At 45.8% G+C, this 27036-nt stretch overlaps 1 protein-coding gene across 1 annotated transcript in view; it reads right to left on the bottom strand.

The window, feature by feature from the left end:
• Nucleotides 1–23951, bottom strand: part of LOC110510236 (SMG6 nonsense mediated mRNA decay factor) — a 34456-nt gene extending 10505 nt beyond the window's left edge. The window contains exons 1-11 of the mRNA XM_036967341.2: nucleotides 23793–23951; nucleotides 14567–17639; nucleotides 14216–14408; nucleotides 13080–13190; nucleotides 12861–12967; nucleotides 6839–6917; nucleotides 6419–6529; nucleotides 6062–6277; nucleotides 1530–1591; nucleotides 1153–1298; nucleotides 541–654 (exon numbers count right to left, since the gene is read on the bottom strand). Of these exons, the coding sequence (XP_036823236.2) occupies nucleotides 541–654; nucleotides 1153–1298; nucleotides 1530–1591; nucleotides 6062–6277; nucleotides 6419–6529; nucleotides 6839–6917; nucleotides 12861–12967; nucleotides 13080–13190; nucleotides 14216–14408; nucleotides 14567–17639; nucleotides 23793–23898 (4318 nt within the window). The 5' untranslated portion in view covers nucleotides 23899–23951. The remainder of the gene's footprint in view (nucleotides 1–540; nucleotides 655–1152; nucleotides 1299–1529; nucleotides 1592–6061; nucleotides 6278–6418; nucleotides 6530–6838; nucleotides 6918–12860; nucleotides 12968–13079; nucleotides 13191–14215; nucleotides 14409–14566; nucleotides 17640–23792) is intronic.
• Between the last annotated feature and the right edge of the window lie 3085 nt (nucleotides 23952–27036).

The raw sequence follows: 27036 nt of genomic DNA, 5'->3' as shown, positions 1-27036 counted from the left end.
AGCATGTTAGTGGGTTAGCATGTTAGTGGGTTAGCATGTTAGTGGGTTAGAGGGTTAAAGGGCTTTAGAGGGTTAGTGGGTTAGAGTGTTAGTGGGTTAGAGTGTTAGTGGGTTAGAGTGTTAGTGGGTTAGTGTGTTAGGGGGTTAGCGTGTTTGTGGGTTAGTGGGTTAGAGTGTTAGATGGTTAGTGGGTTAGAGTGTTAGTGGGTTAGAGTGTTAGTGGGTTAAAGTGTTAGTGGGTTAGAGTGTTAGTGGGTTAGTGTGTTAGGGGGTTAGCGTGTTTGTGGGTTAGAGTGTTAGTGGATTAGAGTGTTAGTGTTAGTGAGTTAGTGTGTTAGTGGGTTAGTGTGTTAGAGTGTTAGTGGGTTAGAGTGTTAGTGGGTTAGCGTGTTAGTGGGTTAGAGTGTTAGTGGGTTAGAGTGTTAGAGTGTTAGAGTGTTAGTGGGTTAGAGTGCTCTTCCCTTATATGAACTGTGTCAGTCAGACAGTCATTTTACAACCATACAATATAGACAAATATCCCATCTGTGAATGACATACCTGCAGGTGTGTCTCTCAGTAGTTCTGTGCAGCGCTGGACCAGCAGAGAGAACATGGCCAGACCCAGAGCTGTAGTCTGCTCCTGTAAAACAGACCTCACCTCACCATCTCCTCCTAAAGGAAGGGAGACGGAAGGGGGAGGAGGGAGAGAGAGAGAGAGGAAGGGAGAGGGAGGGAGAAAGAGGAAGGGAGAGGGAGGAAGGGAGGGGGAAGGGGGAGGAGAGGGAGGAGAAGGAGAGAGAGAGAGAAAGGAGAGGGAGGGAGAGAGAGAGAAAGGAAAATGGAAGGGGGAGGAGAGGGAGGGAGGGAGGAAGGGGAGGGGAGGAGAGAGAGAGAAAGGAAGGAAGGGAAATGGAAGGGGGAGGAGAGGGAGGGAGGAAGGGGAGGGGAGGAGAGAGAGGAAGGGGAGGGAGGGAGAGAGGGAAGGAGGTAGAAGGAGAGAGAGAGGGAGGGGAGAAGGAGAAGGAGAGAGGGGGGAATGAGGTAGAGGGAGCGAGAAAGAGATCATAGGCTTCATTGTTTTTGCACAATACTTTTGTACAAGGTCGCTTTTCTCTGTGTGTGTGTGTGTGTGTGTGTGTGTGTGTGTGTGTGCGCGAGCGCATGTGTTACCTCTGCTCTGAGCGTTGTGTATAGTGAACATGTTGATGGTGATGATCTGTAACATGCGTGTGCTGCCCAGGGGGGAGGGGCTGTGTTGGATCAGCACTCTGAACTCCTGGAGAACACGACTGACCACCTCTGGGAACGACTCCATGCTGTGGACATGTTGCTCATTTAACACTCTTACCCAGAGATACTAACAGTCAGTGCTTTCAACTAAGGTAGGTAAGACAACCACATATCACAGTGATTGGAAGTAAAATCCTTCTTCAAAAACAACAGCATAATCTGTTAAATATGTGTGTTAGAGCATACACATAACCACACGGGCTTTAAAAATAATACTTTAATTCACGACCACACACACACACACCAAAATAACTCACCCCACTTTAGTGAAGAGTTTTCCATGAGCGTGGAGGAAGCTGAGTATGAACCTCTTATTGAGCTGAAAACAGACAGGAGCAACAGAGCACGGATGAGTCAGATAGTAGGTCTAGCATTGATTAGTCATGTCTGTCCTGTCGCCTTCTTACATTGTTCTATGCTATTTAACTGCTAGGTGAAGGGGACTGGTTATAACACTTGTTATAACAGCTAGGTGAAGGGGACTGGTTATTACACTTGTTATAACCGCTAGGTGAAGGGGACTGGTTATAACACTTGTTATAACAGCTAGGCGAATGGGACTGGTTATTACACTTGTTATAACCGCTAGGTGAAGGGGACTGGTTATAACAGCTATAACAGCTAAGTGAAGGGGACTGGTTATAACACTTGTTATAACAGCTAGGCGAAGGGGACTGGTTATTACACTTGTTATAACCGCTAGGTGAAGGGGACTGGTTATAACACTGGTTATAACAGCTAGGAGAAGGGGAATGGTTATTACACTTGTTATAACCACTAGGTGAAGGGGACTGGTTATAACACTGGTTATAACAGCTAAGTAAAGGGGACTGGTTATAACACTTGTTATAACAGCTAGGTGAAGGGGACTGGTTATAACACTTGTTATAACAGCTAGGTAGGTGAAAGAGACTGAGCAGAAAGGTGGGCACCAGAACCTGACTATAGGCCAACTTACATCAGAAAAACAACAAAGGTAATTGAAGAGATGAAGAAAAAAAAGAGAGTAAGGTTAAACTATGGTAAACAGTCTTCCAGACACAAAGACAGACATTTCTCATTAACTACTGATATAGTCAAGGGGAAGCCTGTTAACTAACAGGTTTGACACATGGATGTGTGTGTGTGTGTGTGTTAGTAAAGGGCATTTTAAATAATTTCAATATTCAAATTGTATATTTATATATATATTTTTTTACAGATATCCCGGATAGTCGAACTACATGTAAAAAATAAATTAAAAAACAAACATTTGGAACGGTGTTTCAGCTTGGGAAATGGCTTGCTACACAGCCAGCGGAAACATGGGAGAGAGGTGCTGCTCTGCTTGCAGCTGTGCGGGGGTCGGTGTGTTTGAGACGGGAAGGAGAGAGAGTAGCCAATACAGACTTGTGGATGCCAGGGTTTTTTCTAGACAAAAAAAAGGGCTTAGGTGGTGTGGCACGGGGCGTGGGAATGGCAACGGTCAGCCTGTCGGCACGTCTGAATTGTTAAGAATATTGTACAGACATCCGGCCCCGTATGATGCATTATGCATCATATGAAACATTTTGGGACTATATCAACAATGGACTAATGAAACAAATACCAAAAGATTGTTTTTGGATGGAGTTTTCCTTTAGGTTTACACAAAGCATTTTTCCACCCCGAAAATGTTGAAAAATAAAAATACATATGCTGTTTGGACTTAGGCTGCCCGCCCAAGGGTTTCTATGGCAGAAGAAACCCTGGATGCCATAAGTTATCTATCATCCCATCTTGTAGTGCCTGTCTTGACGGCATCAAATCGATGTGAAGAAGCTAGCTAAGACAGCCAGCTATGTTAGTCCGCTAGCTAGCTACTGGGCTAATTGAGTCTATTTTGCTGTGCTTCCCATCCTTGTCTACAACAATTCCATTCAGATTAAACAGCCGACGAGCGATGGTCGCTCGTCGCAACCTACTCCTTCTCGTTTAGCTAACTTAATTCCGTAATTTTAATTCAATTTTGCAATGATTAGAGATCTCCCACATTGCTTTCTACACGTGTAGCCTCGGACTGTGGTGCCACTGATTGGCCAACAATTACAACAAACGCGTAGAACCTTTGTAAGACTACATTATGCATTTTTATTGGGGGCACGTCTTAAAAACTACATTAAAATTTGTATTGTTTTATTGAATTAAGAATTTAAAATGTCATGGTATATCCGTGTGTTGCAATATCACAGATCATTTAGACAAAGCTATTTCATTGTTAAAATAGGGCGTTTCTTTATTTTTTCTTTAAAAAAAATGAATATTCTCGCAAGTATTCTAATACTGATGTACTTGAATATTCATATAACAGTGCCCATCCCTAATGTCTGCGTATGTGTGGGTGTGTGTCGGCATCTGTGTGTTTACATGTTTCTGTCTGCTTGGGTGTGTCTGAATATGTTTAACTAGAAGTCCACACAAGAAAAGTAAACTAACAAAAACTGGGTTAGGGTTAGGTTTTTTGGTTAAGGTTAGCGTAAGGGTTAGGTTTAGGGGTTAGGGAAAATTTTATTTAGAATGGGACTAAACTGTGTGTCGCCAACAAGGTTAGTTGTACAAGACTGTGTGTGTGAGCGGGTGTGTGTGTGTGTTTGTGTGTCTGCCTGCGTATGTGTGTGTGTGTGGATGTGTTTACGAGGGCGTATCTCCATGGAGACGGCGAGAGCGCTGCGGCCCACGACGCACTCTGTCTGTCCACTACGGAGGGTGAGTCACAGAGCCACCACTTCCTGAGAGAGAAAACATCTCTAGTGTGTGTATATGTGTGTTTATGTCTGTCTGTGTGTGTGTGTATGTGTGAGAGAGAGAATATGGGTGTGTCTCTCTGACTGTGCCCTGTGGACAAGGGAACCTGAGAACCAGAGGTAATTAACAGAGAGAGTGACAGAATATACAGTAGAGGTCGACCGATTATGATTTTTCAACGCCGATACCGATACAGATTATTGGAGGACCAAAAAAGCCGATACCGATTAATCGGCCAATTTTTTAAACATTTTATTTGTAATAATGACAATTACAACGATACTGAATGAACACTTATTTTAACTTAATATAATACATCAATAAAATCAATTTAGCCTCAAATACATAATAATTTGGTTTAAATAATGCAAAAACAAAGTGTTGGAGAAGAAAGTAAAAGTGCAATATGTGCCATGTAAGAAAGCTAACGTTTAAGTTCCTTGCTCAGAACATGAGAACATATGAAAGCTGGTGGTTCCTTTTAACATGAGTCTTCAATATTCCCAGGTAAGAAGTTTTAGGTTGTAGTTATTATAGGAATTATAGGACTATTTCCCTCTATACCATTTGTATTTCATTAACCTTTGACTATTGGATGTTCTTATAGACACTTTAGTATTGCCAGTGTAACAGTATAGCTTCCGTCCCTCTCCTCGCTTCACCCTGGGCTCGAACCAGGAACACAATGACAACAGCCACCCTCGAAGCAGCATTACCCAAGCAGAGCAAGGGAAACAACCACTCCAAGGCTCAGAGCGAGTGACGTTTGAAACGCTATTAGCGCGCGCTAACTAGCTAGCCATTTCACTTCGGTTACACCAGCCTCATCTCGGGAGTTGATAGGCTTGAAGTCATAAACAGCGCAATGCTTGACGCACAACGAAGAGTTGCTGGCAAAAAGCACAAAAGTGCTGTTTGAATGAATGTTTATGCGCCTGCTTCTGCCTACCACCGCTCAGTCAGATACTTAGATACTTGTATGCTCAGTCAGATTATATGCAACGCAGCACACGCTAGATAATACCTAGTAATATCATCAACCATGTGTAGTTAACTAGTGATTATGATTGATTGATTGTTTTTATAAGATAAGTTTAATGCTAGCTAGCAACTTACCTTGGCTTGTAACAGGCAGTCTCCTTGTGGAGTGCAACGAGAGAGGCAGGTCGGTATAGCGTTGGACTAGTTAACTGTAAGGTTGCAAGATTGGATCCCCCGAGCTGACGAGGTGAAAATCTGTCGTCCTGCCCCTTGAACGAGGCATTTAACCCACCGTTCCTAGGCCGTCTTTGAAATGAAGAATGTGTTCTTAACTGACTTGCCGAGTTAAATAAAGGTGTAAAAAAAGAAGAAGAATAACAAATCGGCGCCCAAAAATACCGATTTCTGATTGTTATGAAAACTTGAAATCGGCCCTAATTAATCGGTCGACCTCTAATATACACCTGAGAACCAGAGGTATTTAACAGAGAGAGTGACAGCATATACGGTGCATTCAGAAAGTATTCAGACCCCTTCCCCTTTTTCCACATTTTGTTACATTACAGCCTTATTCTAAAATGGATAAAATTATTTTTCCCCCCTCATCAATCGACACACAATAACCCATAATGACAACGCAAAAACAGGTTTTAGATTTTTTTTCCAATGAGAGGAAGAGGGGAATATGAGCTGGAAAGACAGAAAGAAAGACCGACAGAGAAAGAGAGATGGATAATGGTGAATAGTTCCTGTTGTGTGTCTGGAAACAAGGTCATGTGTGCCTCCATTTCTGTGTGTGTCTCTGTTGCTGTGTGTGTCTCTGTGGCTGTGTGTGTGTGTGTGTGTATGTGTGTGTGTGTGTGTGTGTACTTCTTCTGGAGCATGAGTGAACATGTGCAGACCCACAGATGGACACAAAGAGACACAGAGGAGTATTAACAGCGTCCAATATAGAAGAACTGGAACACAACCGGAAGAGAAGCAGAAGAGAAGCCATAAAGAGTGGGTGTGCGTGGGTGCATACGTATATGTGTATTGTACTCACATCACTAGCGCTGAGGTTGCCGAGCTCTCCGTCCTGTTCAGAGTCTCTGCTGGACTCGCTGCCCCCGCGGTGCGATGAGAGAGCCCCTGCCTGGACGACAGGGCGAAGCCAGATCTCTACTCTGGCCCCCGGCTCCCCCCGTCCTCTTCCTCCACCCTGGACCCCCGGGCCCCTGGAACCCCCCTCTGACTCCTGCCTCCGCCCCATCTGGTCTGCCTGAATACACAAGCAGGGGACAGAACCAGGAGATGAAAGGCTTGGATGTGTTTGGTCTATGAATACATTAGCTGGTCTATGAAAGCAGTGTCGGTTGAGCTATAGGTGTATATGTGGCCAGTGTTTGTGTGTGTGTCTGACCTTGCGTTTGGCCTCTTCAAACAGACTCATGAGGCTCTCCTTGGCAGTGAGGATGGGATTGGAGGCCGCCAGGCTACGCATGTAATAATACACTGCATCCAACTTCCTCTTCTAGAGAGAGAGAGAGCGAGAGAGACAGAGACAGAGACAGAGAGAGAGAGAGAGAGAGAGAGAGAGAGAGAGAGAGAGAGAGAGAGAGAGAGATGCGAGTGATCTTTCTTGTGTCTGTCGGTTTTCTCTGTCAAAATATAACTAACTATATACATTATTCACCGTTTTCATGGAAATTATTTTTTTTTTGGGGGGGGGGGGGGGGGGGGGAATCAGCAATACATACTTTACACAGCATTACATCAACACAACAGATATTTGTCTCGTCTCATCTTGTCCCCTACTGTAGAAAATAACACATCTTCTCACCGTGTAGACAGCCAGCAGGGCCAGCTGGTTGTAGGGTCGTCCGTTCTTAGGAGCAATCTGCTGGGCCTTCAGGTACCAACTAGACAGGAGGAGGAAGAGAAGGGAGGAGGAAGAAAGAAGAGGGAGAAGGTAGAGAAAGAAGAGAAGATGACTTTACACAAAAAGAGAGACCACTCCTGTGTAGGGGTTGTAAAGCTGGCTTCGAGGCAAGCAACACTGAAGCATGCATGAGAGCACCAGCTGTTCCGGACAACTGTGTGATCACACTCTCTGTAGCCGATGTGAGCAAGACCTTTAAACAGGTCAACATTCACAAGGCCGCGGGGCCAGATGGATTACCAGGGTGTATACTCAGAGCATGCACGGACCAACTGGCAAGTATCTTCAATGACATTTTCAACCTCTCCCTGACTAAGTCTGTAATACCTACATGTTTCAAGCAGACCACTATAGTCACTGTGCTCAAGAAAGAGAAGGTAACCTGCCTAAATGACTACCGCCCTGTAGCACTCACGTCGGTATCCATGAAGTGTTCGCATACCGCCCAACAGATCCACAGATGACGCAATCTCAATCCACACTGCCCTTTTCCACCTGGACAAAAGAAACACCTATGTGAGAATGATGTCCATTGACTTCAGCTCAGCGTTCAACACCATAGTGCCCACATAGCTAATCACGAAGCTAAGGACCCTGGGAGTAAACACCTCCCTCTGCAACTGGATCCTGGACTTCCTGATGGGCCGCCCCCAAGTGGTAAGGGTAGGCAACAACACTTCTGCCACACTGATCCTCAACACCGTGGTCCAACAAGGGTGCATGCTTAGTCCCCACCTGTACTCCTTGTTCACCCATGACTGCGTGGCCAAGAACGACTCAAACTCCATCATGAAGTTTGCTGACGATACAACAGTGGTAGGCCTGATCATTGACAACGATGAGACAGCCTATAGGGAGGAGGTCAGAGACCTGGCAGTGTGGTGCTAGGACAACAACCTCTCCCTCAATGTGAGCAAGACAAAGGAGATGATCGTGGACTACAGGAAAAGGAGGGCTGAACAGGCCCCCATTAACGTTGACGGGGCTGTAGTGGAGCGGGTCGAGAGATTCAAGTTCCTTAGTGTCCACATCACCAACGAACTATCATGGTCCAAACACACCAAGACAGTCGTGAAGAGGGCACGACAACACCTTTCCCCCTCAGGAGACTGGAAAGATTTGTCATGGCTCCCCAGATGCTAAAAAAGTTCTACAGCTGCACCATCGAGAGCATCCTCACTGCTTCCATCCCCGCTTGGTATGGCAACTGCTCGGCCTCCGACCGTAAGGCACTACAGAGGGTAGTGTGTACGGCCCAATACATCAAGCTTCCTGCCAGGCCAAGCTTCCTGCCATCCAGGACCTATATACTAGGCGGTAACAGAGGAAGAGAAAATTGTCAATGACTCCAGTCACCCAGGTCATAGACTGTTCTCTCTGCTGCTGCACGGCAAGCGGTACCGGAGTGCCAAGTCACCCAGGTCATAAACTGTTCTCTCTGCGTGCCAAGTCACCCAGGTCATAGACTGTTCTCTCTGCTGCTGCACGGCAAGCGGTACCGGAGCACCAAGTCACCCAGGTCATAAACTGTTCTCTCTGCGTGCCAAGTCACCCAGGTCATGACTGTTCTCTCTGCTGCTGCACGGCAAGCGGTACCGGAGTGCCAAGTCACCCAGGTCATAAACTGTTCTCTCTGCGTGCCAAGTCACCCAGGTCATAGACTGTTCTCTCTGCTGCTGCACGGCAAGCGGTACCGGAGTGCCAAGTCACCCAGGTCATAAACTGTTCTCTCTGCGTGCCAAGTCACCCAGGTCATGACTGTTCTCTCTGCTGCTGCACGGCAAGCGGTACCGGAGTGCCAAGTCACCCAGGTCATAAACTGTTCTCTCTGCTGCTGCACGACAAGCGGTACCGGAGTGCCAAGTCACCCAGGTCATAAACTGTTCTCTCTGCTGCTGCACGGCAAGCGGTACCGGAGTGCCAAGTCACCCAGGTCATAAACTGTTCTCTCTGCGTGCCAAGTCACCCAGGTCATAGACTGTTCTCTCTGCTGCTGCACGGCAAGCGGTACCGGAGTGCCAAGTCACCCAGGTCATAAACTGTTCTCTCTGCGTGCCAAGTCACCCAGGTCATGACTGTTCTCTCTGCTGCTGCACGGCAAGCGGTACCGGAGTGCCAAGTCACCCAGGTCATAGACTGTTCTCTCTGCTGCTGCACGACAAGCGGTACCGGAGCGCCAAGTCACCCAGGTCATAAACTGTTCTCTCTGCGTGCCAAGTCACCCAGGTCATAAACTGTTCTCTCTGCTGCTGCACGACAAGCGGTACCGGAGCGCCAAGTCACCCAGGTCATAAACTGTTCTCTCTGCGTGCCAAGTCACCCAGGTCATGACTGTTCTCTCTGCTGCTGCACGGCAAGCGGTACCGGAGTGCCAAGTCACCCAGGTCATAAACTGTTCTCTCTGCTGCTGCACGACAAGCGGTACCGGAGTGCCAAGTCACCCAGGTCATAAACTGTTCTCTCTGCTGCTGCACGGCAAGCGGTACCGGAGTGCCAAGTCACCCAGGTCATAAACTGTTCTCTCTGCTGCTGCACGACAAGCGGTACCGGAGTGCCAAGTCACCCAGGTCATAAACTGTTCTCTCTGCTGCTGCACGACAAGCGGTACCGGAGTGCCAAGTCACCCAGGTCATAAACTGTTCTCTCTGCTGCTGCACGACAAGCGGTACCGGAGCGCCAAGTCACCCAGGTCATAAACTGTTCTCTCTGCTGCTGCACGACAAGCGGTACCGGAGCGCCAAGTCTAGGATCAAGTCTAAGTCATTTTGTGTAACTTTTTATTTTTTACTTTAGTTTATTTAGTAAATATTTTCTTAACTATTTATATAACTGCATTGTTGTTTAAGGGCTTGTAAGTAAGCATTTCACGGTTGTATTTGGCGCATGTGATTTGATAGCTACCGGTAATTTACTGAAGTTACTGGAATCCTGTAATTTTGGTAATTAACAGAAAATCTATGGCAATCTATTGCAACTTTGGTAATTTATACTTTAATAACTGCATTTTTAAAATTCAAATATAAAAAAAATATATATATATATATATATATATATCTGTGTCCATATTGTCCAACAGTTCTTAGTTGAGAGACCATATGCTCCAGGAGAAAATAGCCTAATGAATGAAAAAAGCATCTAATCAGCAATAGCATTATTTTCAATTACCTCTGCAACTTGTCCAATGATTGACTATTTTCACAACTGCCACCAGTTTAACAGCAAAACATATTGACATAGTAAATTAAATATAGTGCAAAAAAATAAATAGGGGATATTTAATTTTTTTAAATGTTTTTTATTTGACCTTTATTTAACCAGGTAGGATGGTTGAGAACAAGTTCTCATTTACAACTTCGACCTGGCCAAGATAAAGCAAAGCAGTGCGACAAAAACAACAACAGAGTTACACATGGGATAAACAAACGTACTCAATAACACAATAGAAGAATCTATATGCAGTGTGCGCAAATGTAGAAGATTAGGGAGGTAAGGCAATAAATAGACCATAGAGGCGAAATAATTACAAATTAGCATTAACACTGGAGTGATAGATGTGCAGATGATGATGTGCAAGTAGAGATATTGGGGTGCAAAAGAGCAAGAGGGTAAGTAATAATATGGGGATGAGGTAGTTGGGTGGGCTATTTACAGATGGGCTGTGTACAGGTACAGTGATCGGTAAACTGCTCTGACAGCTGATGCTGAAACCCTCATATTAAACACCAATGGTATTCACTAAGTTTATGGTTTATACTTTGAATGTTTTACAGCGGCCATTAGAAGAAAACAATACTAAAGCAAACAGTAGAAATAAAAACATTTAATTGATATTTTCATTTTTATAAAATAATTCATACTTTCTCATATTTTAATTGCTAGAGACGAAACCCAGTTGTTTGTTCAATTGGTTTGATATTTATTTTATTTATTATTTATTTATTTTGGGTATTATGGATATTTATTTTTTTCCTCGTTGGACCTGCGTTTACAATGTATCCAATTTCGGTTTGCATTGTCAACGCTGGCCCTTTCAGTGAATTGGCTAGCAGAGATGTAAACAACCCCCCCCCCCCCACACACACACGCACACACACACACACTTTTACGGGGCAGTTTTATGACCTTACAACCACGGCGTAAATACCACAGAGACTTTCCCTGACCGTGCAATTGAGAGAGAGAGCTTCACAGTAAGACAAAGGGATTCTCCCGCTCAATTCTACTACATCCCAGAATTTGAGAATAGTCCTATTTTGGAGAATGTGAAAAGGGTCGGTGGAGAAGCCAGCTACGACCCGTCCGTTTTGTTTCATGTTCGTGACCTCATACAGCCACATTACCCTCTGTTTATACAGGTGCCTCAGCTATGAGGTTTGCATCTAATTCTTATATAAAATGAATGAGTAAAGATGAAACTATTTACGAAATGATGTAATGTAATGTGATGTTCACCTGTAAAGTTTAACTAAGTCAGTAGCCACGCCCAAGTGAACAGGCATTGGTTGGAAATGATGAACCATCCCCTTTTCTACATTTCTATAAGAGCCCACATGACCCAATTCACACTGAACTAAGCAAACCCCAGCGTGAGCTGTGGTGGCGAATAGTTGGACATCCACTCTACATAACAAAAATTCACTCAAGTTCCGAACACTGCGAGGATTTGTCTTCACGTTTAAAAGGGCTAATTCTAATGTCAACCATACAGGCCAGGAAACATAGGAGCTTGAAATGGTATGAACTCTGAACTATTGATCACTCAAGAAGAAATGAGTCCTAGATGACAGCCTATCAGACTGCAGCTGGAAAGGTAGCAAATCTAGTACGACAACACTGACCAACGTGGACCAATCTCCAGAGGGAGATGAACCTCTCCGACCACGTGAACTTCTCACATGATGACCCGGAAGTTTTCACAAAGGACGAGGGAGACATCGACTGGGCAAACCAGAGCCTCACATCACCAGCTTCACGTAAATACAATGCATTGCTTTTCCCGAATGAGCGATCGTTAGTGGCATATATATTTATGTGAGAATAGCTTCCCAGGTCCTATGAAGACCAATGTTCCTTAGTCTTCCTTCCAAAACATCCTTCTCTTCTCTCTGAATTTACCATGTTATAACCCCAACTGTTTTGTCTGGTTTAGTCCACTAGGGACGGCATTTTACTGTATAATGTTATTATGTATTGTATATTCTGTAATTGTTTAATTTGTTAGGAAATAAATAATTGAGCCAATTGGTGTATGGATGATTTATAGTAAAGGGTGGGTTCGTGCAGATAACCAACAATTCACGACGTTCAGATGAGACTGACAAAGGTAAAAATAATAATTAATTAATAGAAGACTAATTGATCAGATATTAAAATATCTGAAGAGGTATATTCAGAAAATTATAACTTGTAATATATATTCCATGGTGCCCCGACTTCCTAGTTAATTACATTTACATGATCAGTTTAATCACGTAATAATAATTACAGAGAATTGATTTGATAAAATAACAGTCTTCACCTTTAATGACACTAAAGACACGACAGTGTGGTTGTTGGTTTAGCTTTCTGTAACTGTGTAGCAAGTATATGTGTAGGTGCATATTGCATCAAGGTGTTACGATTTCTTTTCCAACTCTCCCATTATCTGGTTTTAAATGTACATTCTAGAATGCCCTTCTAGCCAATCAGAAATTAGTATTCAACAATGCTGTGGTGTAAGCTACATTTATGAGTCAGGGGAATAGTCTCCCTGAGAAAAATATATTTAGCAAGAGAGACCTGAGAACAAAAAGCACACCGTTTTCTCCACTGTGGAGAAACGAACAGGAACACGAGCAGGAACACACATGAATGGACATGTATGAATGGTCAGACAATTATGTGTTTTGTGGTAGCCAATAGCCACGATTGATGTGCTACGTACCTGCGGGCCTTGCCGTAGTTAGCCGAGTCGCTGGCCTGCTCCCGGTAACGGGCGATGTCCCCCTGACAGATCAAACACCGCTGGGCACTGATCAGAGCATACCTCACCTGAACAAACACACATTAAACATGGTTAATTACACACACACACACACACACACACACACACACACACACACACACACACACACACACACACACACACACACACAGTAGTAACCGTTTTGCGTAGTGGTCGTGGTCTGATGGCCATGCCGTCCATGTAATCCTCCAGTTTAAACTGAAACACCATCTGAAGCTTCTGCAGCAGCGCATCAAAGAATACTGCCCCCTGGGAAACAAACAACAGCATGATAGAAAAAGTTTAGTTCCCTGAAGAAATGTAGTCTGCATACTGTCACCAACACTATTCGCATTACAGTGCTGTTCACGCAATCAGTGCTTGTGTGTCTGTCTGTACGTGGTGTGTGTCTGTCTGTACGTGGTGTGTGTCTGTCTGTACGTGGTGTGTGTCTGTCTGTACATGGTGTGTGTCTGTCTGAAGGTGGTGTGTGTCTGTCTGTACGTGGTGTGTGTCTGTCTGTACGTGGTGTGTGTCTGTTTGTACGTGGTGTGTGTCTGTCTGTACGTGGTGTGTGTCTGTCTGTACGTGGTGTGTGTCTGTCTGTACGTGGTGTGTGTCTGTCTGTACGTGGTGTGTGTCTGTTTGTACGTGGTGTGTGTTTGTACGTGGTGTGTGTCTGTCTGTACGTGGTGTGTGTCTGTCTGTACGTGGTGTGTGTCTGTCTGTACGTGGTGTGTGTCTGTCTGTACGTGGTGTGTGTGTCTGTACGTGGTGTGTGTCTGTCTGTACGTGGTGTGTGTCTGTCTGTACGTGGTGTGTGTCTGTCTGTACGTGGTGTGTGTCTGTACGTGGTGTGTGTCTGTCTGTACGTGGTGTGTGTCTGTCTGTACGTGGTGTGTGTTTGTACGTGGTGTGTGTCTGTCTGTACGTGGTGTGTGTCTGTCTGTACGTGGTGTGTGTCTGTACGTGGTGTGTGTCTGTCTGTACGTGGTGTGTGTCTGTCTGTACGTGGTGTGTGTCTGTCTGTACGTGTTTCAAGGTCAGTTTTATTAGTCGTATGTACGGGACACACATGATACACACCGTCCCACGAAATGCTTACTTGCAGGTTCCTTTTTGATAATTCAACAACAATAACGAAGGATAAGAATAGGAACAAAAAGTACATTTCTCAGTAGAATTGATTAAACAGTTCAGCGTAAATACAATAAAGGAAGGCACAATTTATAGTCCAATATTTACACGTGTTTTAGGTAACAGCTGATTGATGCCTGTGTGTTCAGTGTGTGTACCTCGTCCAGCAGTGTCAGTAGCATGGTGGTGATGCGCGGAGCTGAGTCTCCACTGGGATCTTTGAGGAGCTGTCTGAAGCGCTCTATAACCTGGTAGAACACGTTCTTCCATAGAGCCTGGTCCAGGTTCTGGCTGTCACTGAACTCTATGTCTGTTAGGATCACACGCTCGTACAGGGTCAACAGGTCAGCTCTGGAGGGGGGGTGGGGGGGACAAGATAAAGAAAGGAGCATAGTTTGTTTTTAGACAGCAGGTTGCAGCTTTCACCATTCCTCCACCCCCCCCCCCCCCCCTTCCATTAGCAGGTTAGTGAGCTGTTGCTTCCTCTCCTCTCCATCCCTCTATCTTACCTGAGCTGAGCCATGCGGTCCAGTCCATCAGCACTGAGTTTGTCTCGAGACAACAGGTTAGTGAGCTGTAACTCCTGACTGTCTGCAGCTCTCAGCAGTCTCCCCAGCTCTCCTCTGGCATGTTGCCCAGCCTCCTCAGGGGTTACACCTGCTCCGGATCCACCCCCTGCTACAGCCTCGGGTCCATCCGGGTACCCCTGGCCCCTGTACCCCCCGTAGAACTGACCCGGGTGGTACATGTCGTTAGAGGGGGGGATCTGGTAAGGGCCGGCGGGCATAGTGTGGTAAGGGTAGGGGTAGCGTGTGTTGGGGTTAGGGTTGGCGTTGTAAGGGTAAGGGTTGTCAGAGTTCTGATACTTGTAGAAGGCCTGGGCCATGGCTGCAGCCTGCTGCTGGAGGTGGAAGTGCTCCCCCTGGCGGACCGGGGGACTCCCTGCAGCCTCGTCATCTGAATCCAGGAAGTGCAGCGCTCCGTAACCAACGCCTGTCTGCAGGTACATGGGCTGCTGCTGGTTCGATGCATGCTGGGAGAGCCCGAGGGCGGGTTTCTGGTCGGGGTTGTTTGGGTCCCAGAGACGCCTAGTTCCTCCGCCCCTTCCTCCTCCTCTCCCTAGCCCCGCATCTCTTCCTCCACGGATCCCACCAAACAGAAGCCTCGGCCCGGCCTCCGCCGGCAAATTGGAGAGGTTGGTGTGGGCGGGGAGGATGAGGATGCCCCTCCCCCTGCTGCGAGGCCCAGTGCCCTGTCTGCGTCGCCCCTGGGGGTCCTCGCCAGGGCCTGAGGTAGCCTGGGAGGAGCCTGACTGTCTGTCACTGTGAGATATTCTCAGGAGACCTCCTCTCCCTCCTCCTCCTCTGTGCCTCCCTCCTGTCCCTCTGCTCTCCTCCCCCCTCTTCCTCCTCTCCGGGCTCCAGACCACCTCTCCTCCGTCTCTCCTCCTTCTCCTCCTCTCATCCATCCATTCTCCCACCTTGCTCTCTTCCAGTGAGTCAGTAGAGGAGTCTCTAGTGCTTCTCCTCCTGTTCTGGAGCTGACCTCCTCCTCCCTCCCCTCTCTCTCGCTCCCTGCGCCCCAACCGGTCTCGTCGGGCCCTGTCCTCCCCCAAACCCCCTCCCTGTCCCAGTCCAGGTCCGTCCAGACTGGTGCCACTGCTGGCAGAGCTGGTGCTGTAGGTGCGGTTCCTGGGTCTTCTGATGTCTGACTTGGAGTAACGCTTAGAGGATGATGATGGGTGGTGGTGGTTGTTGTTAGGATTAGTGTTGGCTCTGCTCCTCTCATTCCCCTCCGCTGGCCTCTCTCTGTTTCTCTCCATCTCTCCATCCCTTTCTCTGTCTATGTCTCGGGGTCTGTTGTTCCCTCTCTGCTTGTCCCTGTCCCTCGGTTCCTCTCTTTCTCTGTCTATGTCTCGGGGTCTGTTGTTCCCTCTCTCCATCTCCCTGTCCCTCGGTTCCTCTCTTTCTCTGTCTATGTCTCGGGGTCTGTTGTTCCCTCTCTCCATCTCCCTGTCCCTCGGTTCCTCTCTTTCCGTCTCTTTATCCCTCTGTTTTTCTCTTCCTTTTGTTGGCTGTGTATCTGCAGGATGGTTTGCTTCCTCCTCTTTGTCCCCCTCTGACTCTCTCTTATTTCTCTCTTTAATCACTCGCTCACCCTTCCCCCCTCCTCCTTCCCCTCTTCCTCTTCTCTTGGAGTCCTGATTGCCCCCCTTCTCCCCTCCTCCTCCTCTGTTCCTGCGGTTTCCCCTCTCTCTCTTCTTCTCCTCTGTCTTCTCACCTCCATTTGCTCCTCCTCCCTCAACTCCTCTGCTCCTCCTGCCCTCAACGCTAGCCTTCTTCCTCCTGTCTACTTCCTGACCCTGTCCTTTCTCTTCTCCTCCTCTCTCATCCTCCTCCTCTCTCCCGGCTGGGACAGTCACACTGAGTTTCTCCATCTTCCCAGTCAGGTTCTCTGATACAGGGTCTGAGACTGCTGCTGCCGCTTTGCCTGTCTCTCTCCTCCCCTGCCTTCTCTCCTTCTCCTCACACCTGCCATCTCTCCCCTTCTCCTCCACTCCGCCTCTCTCTCCTCCAGTCTCTTTTTGTGGGGCTGGCTCTCTCTTGACTACAGCCTCCTCTCTAACAGAACCAGACCCAGGACCAGGGGTATTCGGTTTCTTCGTCTCTCTTCCCACTTCCTTCCCCTGGGTGCTGGTGGTGCTCCTTCGGCCCCCCGGCTGATAGATCTCCCGGTCCGGTTTACGAGTCTTCCTGGTGGGCTTGGCAGAGCCAGGGGAACCCCCTGCTGGCTCCGGGAGGTCTGGGTCTCTCCCACTGTGGTCCGTCTCTCTCCCTCCATCTCTCTGGTTGTTCTCTCTCCCTCCATCTCTCTGGTCGTTCTCTCTCCCTCCATCTCTCTGGTCCTCTCTCCCTCCATCTCTCTGGTCCTTCTCTCTCCCTCCATCTCTCTGGTCCTTCTCTCTCCCTCCATCTCTCTGGTCCTTCTCTCTCCCTCCATCTCTCTGGTCCTTCTCTCTCCCTCCATCTCTCTGGTCCTTCTCTCTCCCTCCATCTCTCTGGTCCTTCTCTCTCCCTCCATCTCTCTGGTCCTTCTCTCTCCCTCCATCCCTCTGTATGGAGCTCTGTGGTCCGTTGCCTGAGCACGATGCCCCCCCTGCACTGCTACTGTTGTTGTTGTCGACTCTATTGGTGTGGTGGTCACCTCTTTGAGTCCACTGTTGTGCAGATGCTCGAGAGCCTTCGTGGTTAAAAGTAAAACCTCCTCCATATTTATCTTCTCCTTCTGTCCCCATCTCTCCATCTGTACATCCAGGTTCCGTTGAAACCATCTCAGTGGCGGCCATCTTGTGTCCTTCTTCCTCCTGTGGCGGTGGTGACATCACCAGCTCCTCCTCAGGGTCAGAAGTCATGGTTACAGGGTGACGAGGGGAGGTCAACTCTTCGCCTTCCTTGCTGTCATGGTGACGGTTGCCATGGATGGCCTCGGACGTGCAGCATTGCAGATTGGATTTTTTTGATGCGTCGTTGCCGTGGTTACTCTGCTGCTGGCATTCGCCACGCCCCTCCTCTCCTTGCTCCTCTGTGACAGGGAGAGAGGGAAGGGGGAGATAGAAAAGGGAGAGAAATAGTTGGGGAAAGAGATAGAGAGGGAGAGGAATGAGGAGAAAGGGAGATATATATTAGCAGTGATGACAAGGTGTGTGTTATGAACTTGAAAGTGTTCCAAGAAGCTGTAGAGAGGACATTCAGACAACAGACAGACTGCTTGTCCTGTCCTGTCCTACACACAGTAACACTGCAGAGTTAACACACAGACACAGGTCCACCTGCACAGAGCACATCACACCCTATCTCAACTTCTTATGTGTGATTCATCTCCCAGTCGGCTAATGAACTAAACTGACTCATCAGGCTCTTCAACTAACCCTCAGCAAGAGACAGTTTAAGAAGGTGAGAGAGGAGAGAGAGAGAGAGAGAGAGAGAGAGAGAGAGAGAGAGAAACAGAGAGAGAGAAACAGAGAGAGAGAAACAGAGAGAGAGAAACAGAGAGAGAGAAACAGAGAGAGAGAAACAGAGAGAGAGAAACAGAAACAGAGAGAGAAACAGAGAGAGAAACAGAGAGAGAGAAAAACAGAGACAGCGAGAGAGAGAGAAACAGAGAGAGAAACAGAGAGAGAGAAACAGAGAGAGAGAAACAGAGAGAGCGAGAGAGAGAGAAACAGAGAGAGAAACAGAGAGAGAGAAACAGAGAGAGAGAAACAGAGAGAGAGAAACAGAGAGAGAAACAGAGAGAGAGAGAGAGAAACAGAGAGAAAAACAGAGACAGCGAGAGAGAGAGAAAAAGAGAGAGAAAGAAAACAAGTGTGCGGTTAAAATTGGCAGAAAACACACATTTCTTACCACAGGGCCGTGGGGTGAGACAGAGATGCAGCTTAAGCCCCACCCTCTTCAACATATATATCAACGAATTGGTGAGGGCACTAGAACAATCTGCAGCACCCGGCCTCACCCTATTAGAATCTCTAGTCAAATGTCTACAGATGATCTGGTGCTTCTGTCACCAACCAAGGAGGGCCTACAGCATCACCTAGATCTTCTTCACAGATTCTGCCAGACATGGGCCCTGGCAGTAAATCTCAGTAAGACAAAAAATAATGGTGTTCCAAAAAAGATCCAGTTGCCAGGACCACAAATACAAATTCCATCTAGAAACCGTTGCCCTTGAACACACAAAAAACTATACATACCTCGGCCTAAACAACAGCGCCACAGGTAACTTCAACAAAGCTGTGAACGAGCTGAGAGAAAAGGCAAGAAGGGCCTTCTATGCCATCAAAAGGAGCATCAAATTCGACATACCAATTAGGGATGGACAATATACAGTAGGGAGAACAAGTATTTGATAACCTGCTAAATCGACAGTGTTTCCTACTTACAAAGCATGTAGAGTGTGTGTGTTTGTATGTGTGTATGTATGTGTGGTGTGTGTAACCTTTATTTAACTAGGAAAGTCAGTAAGAACAAATTCTTATTTACAATGACGGCATACCACCGGCCAAACCCGGACGACGCTGGGCAAAATGTGCGCTGCTCTATGGAACGGCCGGATGTGATACAGCCTGGATTTGAACCAGGGACTGTAGTGACACCTCTTGCACTGAGATGCAGTGGCTTAGACCACTGCGTCCATGTGTGTGTGTGTTAACTATTTAATTGTACTAGAATGCTTAAAAGGCCGCTATAATTTTAAATATTGGTTATTGGTATCGGCCAAAAATGGCATATCGGTACATCCCTAATACCAATTAAAAATACATGAATCAGTTGTAGAACTTATTGCCCTTAATGGTTGTCAGGTCTGGAGTCCGCTCACCATCCAAGAATTCACAAAATGGGACAAAAACCAAATTGAGACCGCAAGCAGAATTCAGAAAAAATATCCTCTGTGCACAACGTAAAACACCAAATAATGATCACGAAACAATGATCAGAATTAGGGAGATACCCGCTAATTATCAAAATCCAGAAAAGATCCAGAAAAACCTTCCATAACAAAGACAGAGAGATGAACCTGGAGAAGAGTCCCCTAAGCAAGCTGGTCCTGGGGCTCTGTGCACAAGCACAAACACACCCCACAGAGCCCCAGGACAGCAACACAATTAGACCCAACCAAATCATGAGAAAACAAAAAGATAATTACTTGACACATTGGAAAGAATTAACAAAAAAACAGACCAAACTAGAATGCTATTTGTCCCTAAACAGAGAACACAGTGGCAGAATACCTGACCACTGTGACTGACCCAATCTTAAGAAAGGCTTTGACTATGTACAGACTCCGTGAGCATAGCCTTGCTATTGAGAAAGGCCACCGTAGGCAGACATGGCTCTCAAGAGAAGACAGGCAATGTGCACACTGACCACACAATGAGGTGGAAACTGAGCTGCACTTCCTAACCTCCTGCCCAATATATGACCATATTAGAGACAAATATTTCCCTCAGATTACACAGAACCACAAAGAATTTGAAAACAAACCCAATGTTGATAAACTCCCATATCTACTGGGTGAAATACCACAGTGTGCCATCACAGCAGCAAGATTTGACCTGTTGCCACAAGAAAAGGTCAACCAGTGAAGAACAAACATGTAACTTGTTTGTAATTGTAATACAACCCAGATTTATGTTGTTTTCCCCCCTTTTGTACTTGAACTATTTGCACATCGTTACAACACTGTGTATATATACGTAATATGACATTTGACATGACTTTATTCTTTTGGAACTTCTGTGAGTGTAACGTTTACTGTGAATTTTTATTGTTTATTTCACTTTTGTTTATTATCTTTTTCACTTGCTTTGGCAATGTAAACATATGTTTCCCATGTTAATAAAGCCCGAGAAGAGAAGAGAAGAGAGAGAGAAGAGAGAGCCTGCATGAAAATGTAGCACACCTATGCCCCATATTTCAACAACAAAAAACGGACATGGCACACACTCACAGCTGCCCCAGGGCCGGGATATAGGTTTTAGCTAGTTTTAGCTATGGTGTGCAGAGCTGTCATTAAGGCAAAGGGTTTCAAGAATCTAAAATCGATTTAGATTTTTTGGTTACTACATGATTCCATATGTGTAATTTCATAGTTGTGATGTCTTCGCTATTATTCTACAATGTAGAAAATTGTAGAAATAAAGGGGGGAAAAATTGAATGTGTAGGTGTGTCCAAACTTTTGACTGGTACTGTGTGTGTGAAATGAGTTTAGAATGGACCACTATCAGGCACCTGCGGGTCAGGGGAAAAAATACAAGTAATCTATGCACTTAAATAGTGAATGGAGGACTCTTTTCCCGTTGTTAATTTTCATATCAGCCAGCTAGGCTATACTCCTGTTTAAAGCCAAACAATGTTCTTAATATTGGGAAAGTTGAGAAATAAATATAGTATTGCTTGCCTACAGAAAGTTCAAACCCCCGAGCTGACAAGGTACAAATCTGTCGTTCTGCCCCTGAACAGGCAGTTAACCCACTGTTCCCAGGCCGTCATTGAAAATAAGAATTTGTTCTTAACTGACTTGCCTGGTTAAATAAAGGTAAAAAAAAAAAAAAAAAAAAAAAAAAAAAAAAAAAAAAAAGCTATTGGGATCACATTTGCATTGATGTCAGAGTGATTAGAGGGACAATAGAGTGCTGAGTACCAGGCAGTTAGCAAGTTTGGTAGGATACTAATGACCGTCAGCAGCATCAGAGCTTGGAGAAGCCTAATTACCGTGACTAAGCGGTCATGTGGAATTTAACTACAGTCATTACTCGTGACTACCAGCGTGGCGGTAATACAGTCAGAGTAACAAGCCCTAGGCGCAGCTCCAATGTATCAAAAGTACGAATGTAACAACCGAAGACTCATCAGGGTCTGCATCCCCGCTTGCCACCACCTCTAATTCTTATTTTAAAAACTGACGGCGGAATAGATGCACAGGAAGAGTGGACGGAGAGAAGCAGGTGAGTGATGGCTGGAAGGGGATGTGGCTGGCTGATCACAGCTGCCACACTTGAGATGTGCATGAAAAGTGAAGTGGACGTTACAGCACATACAAGAAACTAGTTGCTGTTGCTTCATTTTTTTGTGTACATTTATAAACCAAACTGACTTTATAAACATTTTATAATAGATGTGAGCTTTTTAGATCGGCAGGGACCAAATGTTTTTTTTTTGATATCATATGAAACGGTACTATGGAGCCGTGGCCGTGCATGACCATCGTTAAGTTTACCGACGACACGACGTTGGTAGGTCTGATCACCAACGACGATGAGACAGCCTACAGGGAGGTCAGAGACCTGGCAGTGTGTTGCCAAGACAACAACCTCTCCCTCAACGTCAGCAAGACAAAGCAGCTGATAATGGACTACAGGAAACGGAGGGCCAAAGCAAGCCCCTATCCACATTGAAATGGCTGTAGTGGAGCAGGTCAAGAGCTTTGAGTTTCTTGGTGTCCACATCGCTAAGGAATTATCATGGTCCACACACACCTACACAGTTGTAAAGAGGATGCAACAACGTCTATTCCCCCTCAGGAGGCTGAAAAGGTTTGGCATGGGCCATCAAATCCTCAAAAAGTTCTACAGCTGCACTAGTGAGATCATCTTGACTGGCTGCAAAGACTCCAGCCACCCAAGGTATATATTGTTTTCTCTGCTACCGCACTGCAAGCAGTATCAACGCACCAAAGCTGGAACCAACAGGACCCTAAACAGCTTATACCCTAAGCCATAAGACTGCTAAATAGTTAGTTAAAATAGTTAACCAATAGCTAGCTACCTGGACTATCTGCATTGACCATTTACACACTAACTATTTTGACTCATCACATACGCTGCTGTTACTGTCTATTATCTATCCTGTTGCCTTGTCACTTTATCCTTGCCTATATGTACATATCTACCTCAATTCCCTCCTACCCCTGCACATCAACTCGGTACTGGTACCCCGTGTATATAGCCAAGTTATTCATTAGTTATTCATTCGTTACTCATTCTGTATTTATTCCATGTGTTATTATTTTTCTAATACTTCTCTTTTTATTCTCTCTCTGCATTGTTGGGAAGGGCAGTAAAGTAAACATTTTGCTTAGTCTACACCTTTTGTTTCTGAAGCACGTGACGAATAAAAAGTGATTGATTGATATGGTATTCTAAAATGTTGGAATCATCTTCTGTTCAAGATGGCGCAGGATGCTGGCGTCTTATTGGCTCTTAACCAACCGTGTTATTTGGTTTGTTTTTTCACATTGTTTGGAACTTGTTTTGTACATAATGTTGCTGCTACCGTCTCTTATGACCAAAAAGAGCTTCTGGACATGAGAAGAGCGATTACTCACTTCGAACTGGACAAAGAATTTCTCTTTAATGAGTCGGACAGGAAGGATATACTCCAAACACCCGTACAGGCCCTAATCCCCGTCATTCTCCAAGTCTAGGTCCAAGAGGCTTCTAAACAGCTTCTACCCTCAAGACACAAGACTCCCGAACTCCCGTCAAATCAAATGGCTACTCAGACTATTTGGATTGCACCCCCCCCCCCCTCTACGTTGCTGCTACTACTCTGTTATTATCTATGCATAGTCACTTTAATAACTCTACCTAATGTACATATTGCCTCAGTACCGGTACCCCCTGTATTTCGCCCCGCTATTGTCATTTACTGCTGCTCTTTAATTATTTGTTATTCTTATCTCTTACTTTTTTTTTGTTGTATTTTCTTAAAAGTGCATTGTTGGTTAAGGGCTTGTAAGTAAGCATTTCACTTGCCACAAGAAAAAGGCAACCAGTGAAGCACAAACACCATTTTAAATACAACCCATGTTGATTTATTTTCCATTATGTTCTTCAACTGTTTACACTGTTACAACATCGTAACTTTACATAGCCATAATATAACATTCGAAATGTCTCCATTATTTTGAAACTTTTGTTTTGTTAGTGTAATGTTTATTTTTCATGTAAATGTTGTTTATGATCTATTTCACTTGCTTTGGCAATGTAAACATGTTTCCCATACCTATGTAAGCATGGGGGGGCGTTTGAAAACAAACGACCACATGATGAGCCTAGCTACCGTTAGCTAGCAAGTTAGCGTTAGCCACTTAGTTTCGTGGCACTTTATACTTTGGCTAGCTCATTTTGCGTTCTCTTTTTTAGTATATTGATCACTTTCTGCGATCGTTCTCACCTCTGTGAACATCGCCGTGGTCGACGAAACTCGACGCTTCAACTCGAAGCTCCGCAGCAGAAATCCGTACTCTGTCTAGTTCACTGAGGTCTAATTCGTCCGCCATCTTCGTCTCTATCCAACAACACAAACACACGGCGACTCGGAGGGACAAAACACAACGCGCCCGCAGAGAAACGCGTTTAGATAAACAACTTGTTTGTCATTCTGGGCACAGTAGCCAAGCTTGAACATTAGGCTCTACTTAGCCGAAAGGCCGGCAGATGGCGATATTGATGTGGTATTGATGGCTCCAAAAGCATTGTATGCAGTCGTCTATTGTGACAAAGACAGTACAGTATGAAGATACGCTAAAACTGCTTCTCCAATCCTTGTAGGCCATGTCATACCACGGTTGTCTACGGGTTTAGAGCACATTTATTGAACTGCTAGCTACAGAACTAAAGAAATATGGGACCTGACGAGAAGTATTGATTTCGATGTATAAATTCCAAGACAGTCTTTCACTATGTTTTTTATACTCACATGGATGACAATACTAAAGATCTATGGTGGACAATAATATGCATTGTCAACAATAAGATTTGGAAGACAAGCTTTATGATGACTATAAAACAACTTTTTGTCCCCTATGACATTATTTTTAAACAATTCAGAACAGAATAAAAACAAGAACAAAGCTGGACTCCAAAAAACAAGATGACCTACAAAAACTTCCATGGACACAATTAAATATGTAAACTACACAGGGAAATCCAGCCGCGAGCTTCCCAGTGACGCGAGCCTACCAGCCTTTTATGCTCACTTCGAGGCAAGCAATACTGAAGCATGCATGAGAGCACCGGCTGTTCCGGACGACTGTGTGATCACGCTCTCTGTAGCCGACGTGAGCAAAACCTTTAAACAGGTCAACATTCACAAGGACGTGGGCCCATTTGGCATGGGTCTTCAGATCCTCAAAAGGTTCCACAGCTGCACCATTGAGAGCATTCTGACGGGTTGCATCACTGCCTGGTATGGCAACTGCTCAGCCTCCGACCGCAAGGCACGACAGAGGGTAGTGTGTACGGCCCAGTACATCACTGGGACCAAGCTTCCTGCCATCCAGGACCTCTATACCACGCGGTGTCAGAGGAATGCCCTACGACTCCAGCCACCCTAGTCGTAGAATGTTCTCTCTGCTACCGCACGACAAGCGGTACTGGAGCGCCAAGTCTAGGTCCAAGAGGCTTCTAAACAGCTTCTACCCCAAAGCCATAAGACTCCTGAGCATCTAATCAATTGGCTACCCAGACTATTTGCATTGCCCCCCACACCACCCCTCTTTTACGCTGCTGCTACTCTCTGTTATTATCTATGCATAGTCACTTTAATAACTCTACCTACATGTACATATTACCTCAATTACCTCGACTAACCGATGCCCCCGCACATTGTCTCTGTACCGATACCCCCTGTATTTAGCCTCCACATTGTCACTGTTCCAGTACCCCCTGTATATAGCCTCCACATTGTCTCTGTACAGTAATACCCTGTATATAGCCTTCACATTGTCTCTGTACTGTAACAGCCTGTATATAGCCTCCACATTGTCTCTGTACCGTAACACCCTGTATATAGCCTCCACATTGTCTCTGTTCTGGTACCACCTGTATATAGCCTCTCTATTGTTATTTTACTGCTGCTCCTTAGTTGTTTGTTACTTGTATTTCTTAATTTTGTTGTTATTTTTCTTAAAACTGCATTGTTGGTTTAGGGCTAGTAAGTAAGCATTTCACTGTTGTATTCGGCGCATGTGACAAATACAATTTGAAGTGTCTTTACTGGCATTTTCAACCTCTACCTGACCGAGTCTGTAATGTCTACAAGCAGACCACCATAGTCCCTGTGCACAAGAAAGCGAAGGTAACCTGCCTAAATGACTACAGGCCCGTAGCACTCACGTCGGTAGCCATTAAGGACTTTGAAAGGCTGGTCATGGCTACACATCAACACAATCATCCCGGAAACCCGGGACCCATTCCTATTCGCATACCGCCCCAACAGATCCACAGATTACGTAATCTCAATCGCACTCCACAATGCCCTTTCTCACCTGGACAAAATAAACACCTATGTGAGAATGCTATTAATTGACTACAGCTCAGCGTTCGACACCATAGTGCCCACAAAGCTCATCACTAATCTAAGGACCCTGGGACTAAACACCTCCCTCTGCAACTGGATCCTGGACTTCTTGATGGGCTGCCCAGAGGTGGTAAGGGTAGGTAACAACACACCCGCCACGCTGATCCTCAACACAGGGGCCCCTCAGGGGTGTGTACTTAGTCCCCTACTGTACTCCCTGTTCACCCACGACTGCGTGGCCGTGCATGACTTCAACACCATCATTAAGTTTGCTGACAACAACGGTGGTAGGCCTGATCACCAACAACGATGAGAGTCTATAGGGATGAGGTCAGAGATGCCAGGACAACAACCTCTGCCTCAACGTGAACAAGACAAAGAAGCTGTTCGTGGACTACACGAAAAGGAGGGCCGAACAAGCCCCCATTCACATCGACAGGGTCAAGAGTTTCAAGTTCCTTGGTGTCCACGTCACCAACAAACTATCATGGTCCAAACGCAACAAGACAGTCATAAAGAGGGCACGACAACCACTTTTCCTCCTCGGGAGACTGAAATGATTTGCCATGGCTCCCCAGATCCTCAAAAAGTTCTACAGCTGCACCATTGAGAGCAGCCTGACTGCTTCCATCCCCACCTGGTATGGTAACTGCTCGGCATCCGACCATAAGTCGCTACAGAGGGTAGTGCGTACGGCCCAGCCAAGCTTCCTGCCATCCAGGACCTATGTATTAGGCGGTGTCAGAAGGCGGCCCAAAAAATGGTCAAAGACTCCAGCCACCCAAGTCATAGACTGTTCTCTCTGCTACCACACGGTAAGCGGTACCGGAGTTTAACAGCTTCTACCTCCAAGCCATAAGACTTCTGAACAATTAATCAAATGGCCACCCTAACCTTTTTTATATGTAAAAAAAAGCAAGGTTGGCTAGCTAAGACAAAAATATGTTTAACCAACTCAAGATAGTTAATCTGTGTTGTTCACAGTGGGAGCAAATTAAGCATAGCGGGGCAGAACAAGCAAGGAGGTGGGATAAACCAAGCAGGAGCAAGCAAGATCCTATTGGCGCGTTGTAGCATGTATTTGTTCTGCTGTGAAGTGCTCATGTGCACAAACTCA

This window comes from Oncorhynchus mykiss, chromosome 29, assembly GCF_057628025.1.
Source record: "Oncorhynchus mykiss isolate SJ-2025 chromosome 29, ASM5762802v1, whole genome shotgun sequence".
NCBI classification, from domain to species: domain Eukaryota; kingdom Metazoa; phylum Chordata; class Actinopteri; order Salmoniformes; family Salmonidae; genus Oncorhynchus; species Oncorhynchus mykiss.
This window is presented reverse-complemented; position numbering and strand designations above follow the sequence as displayed.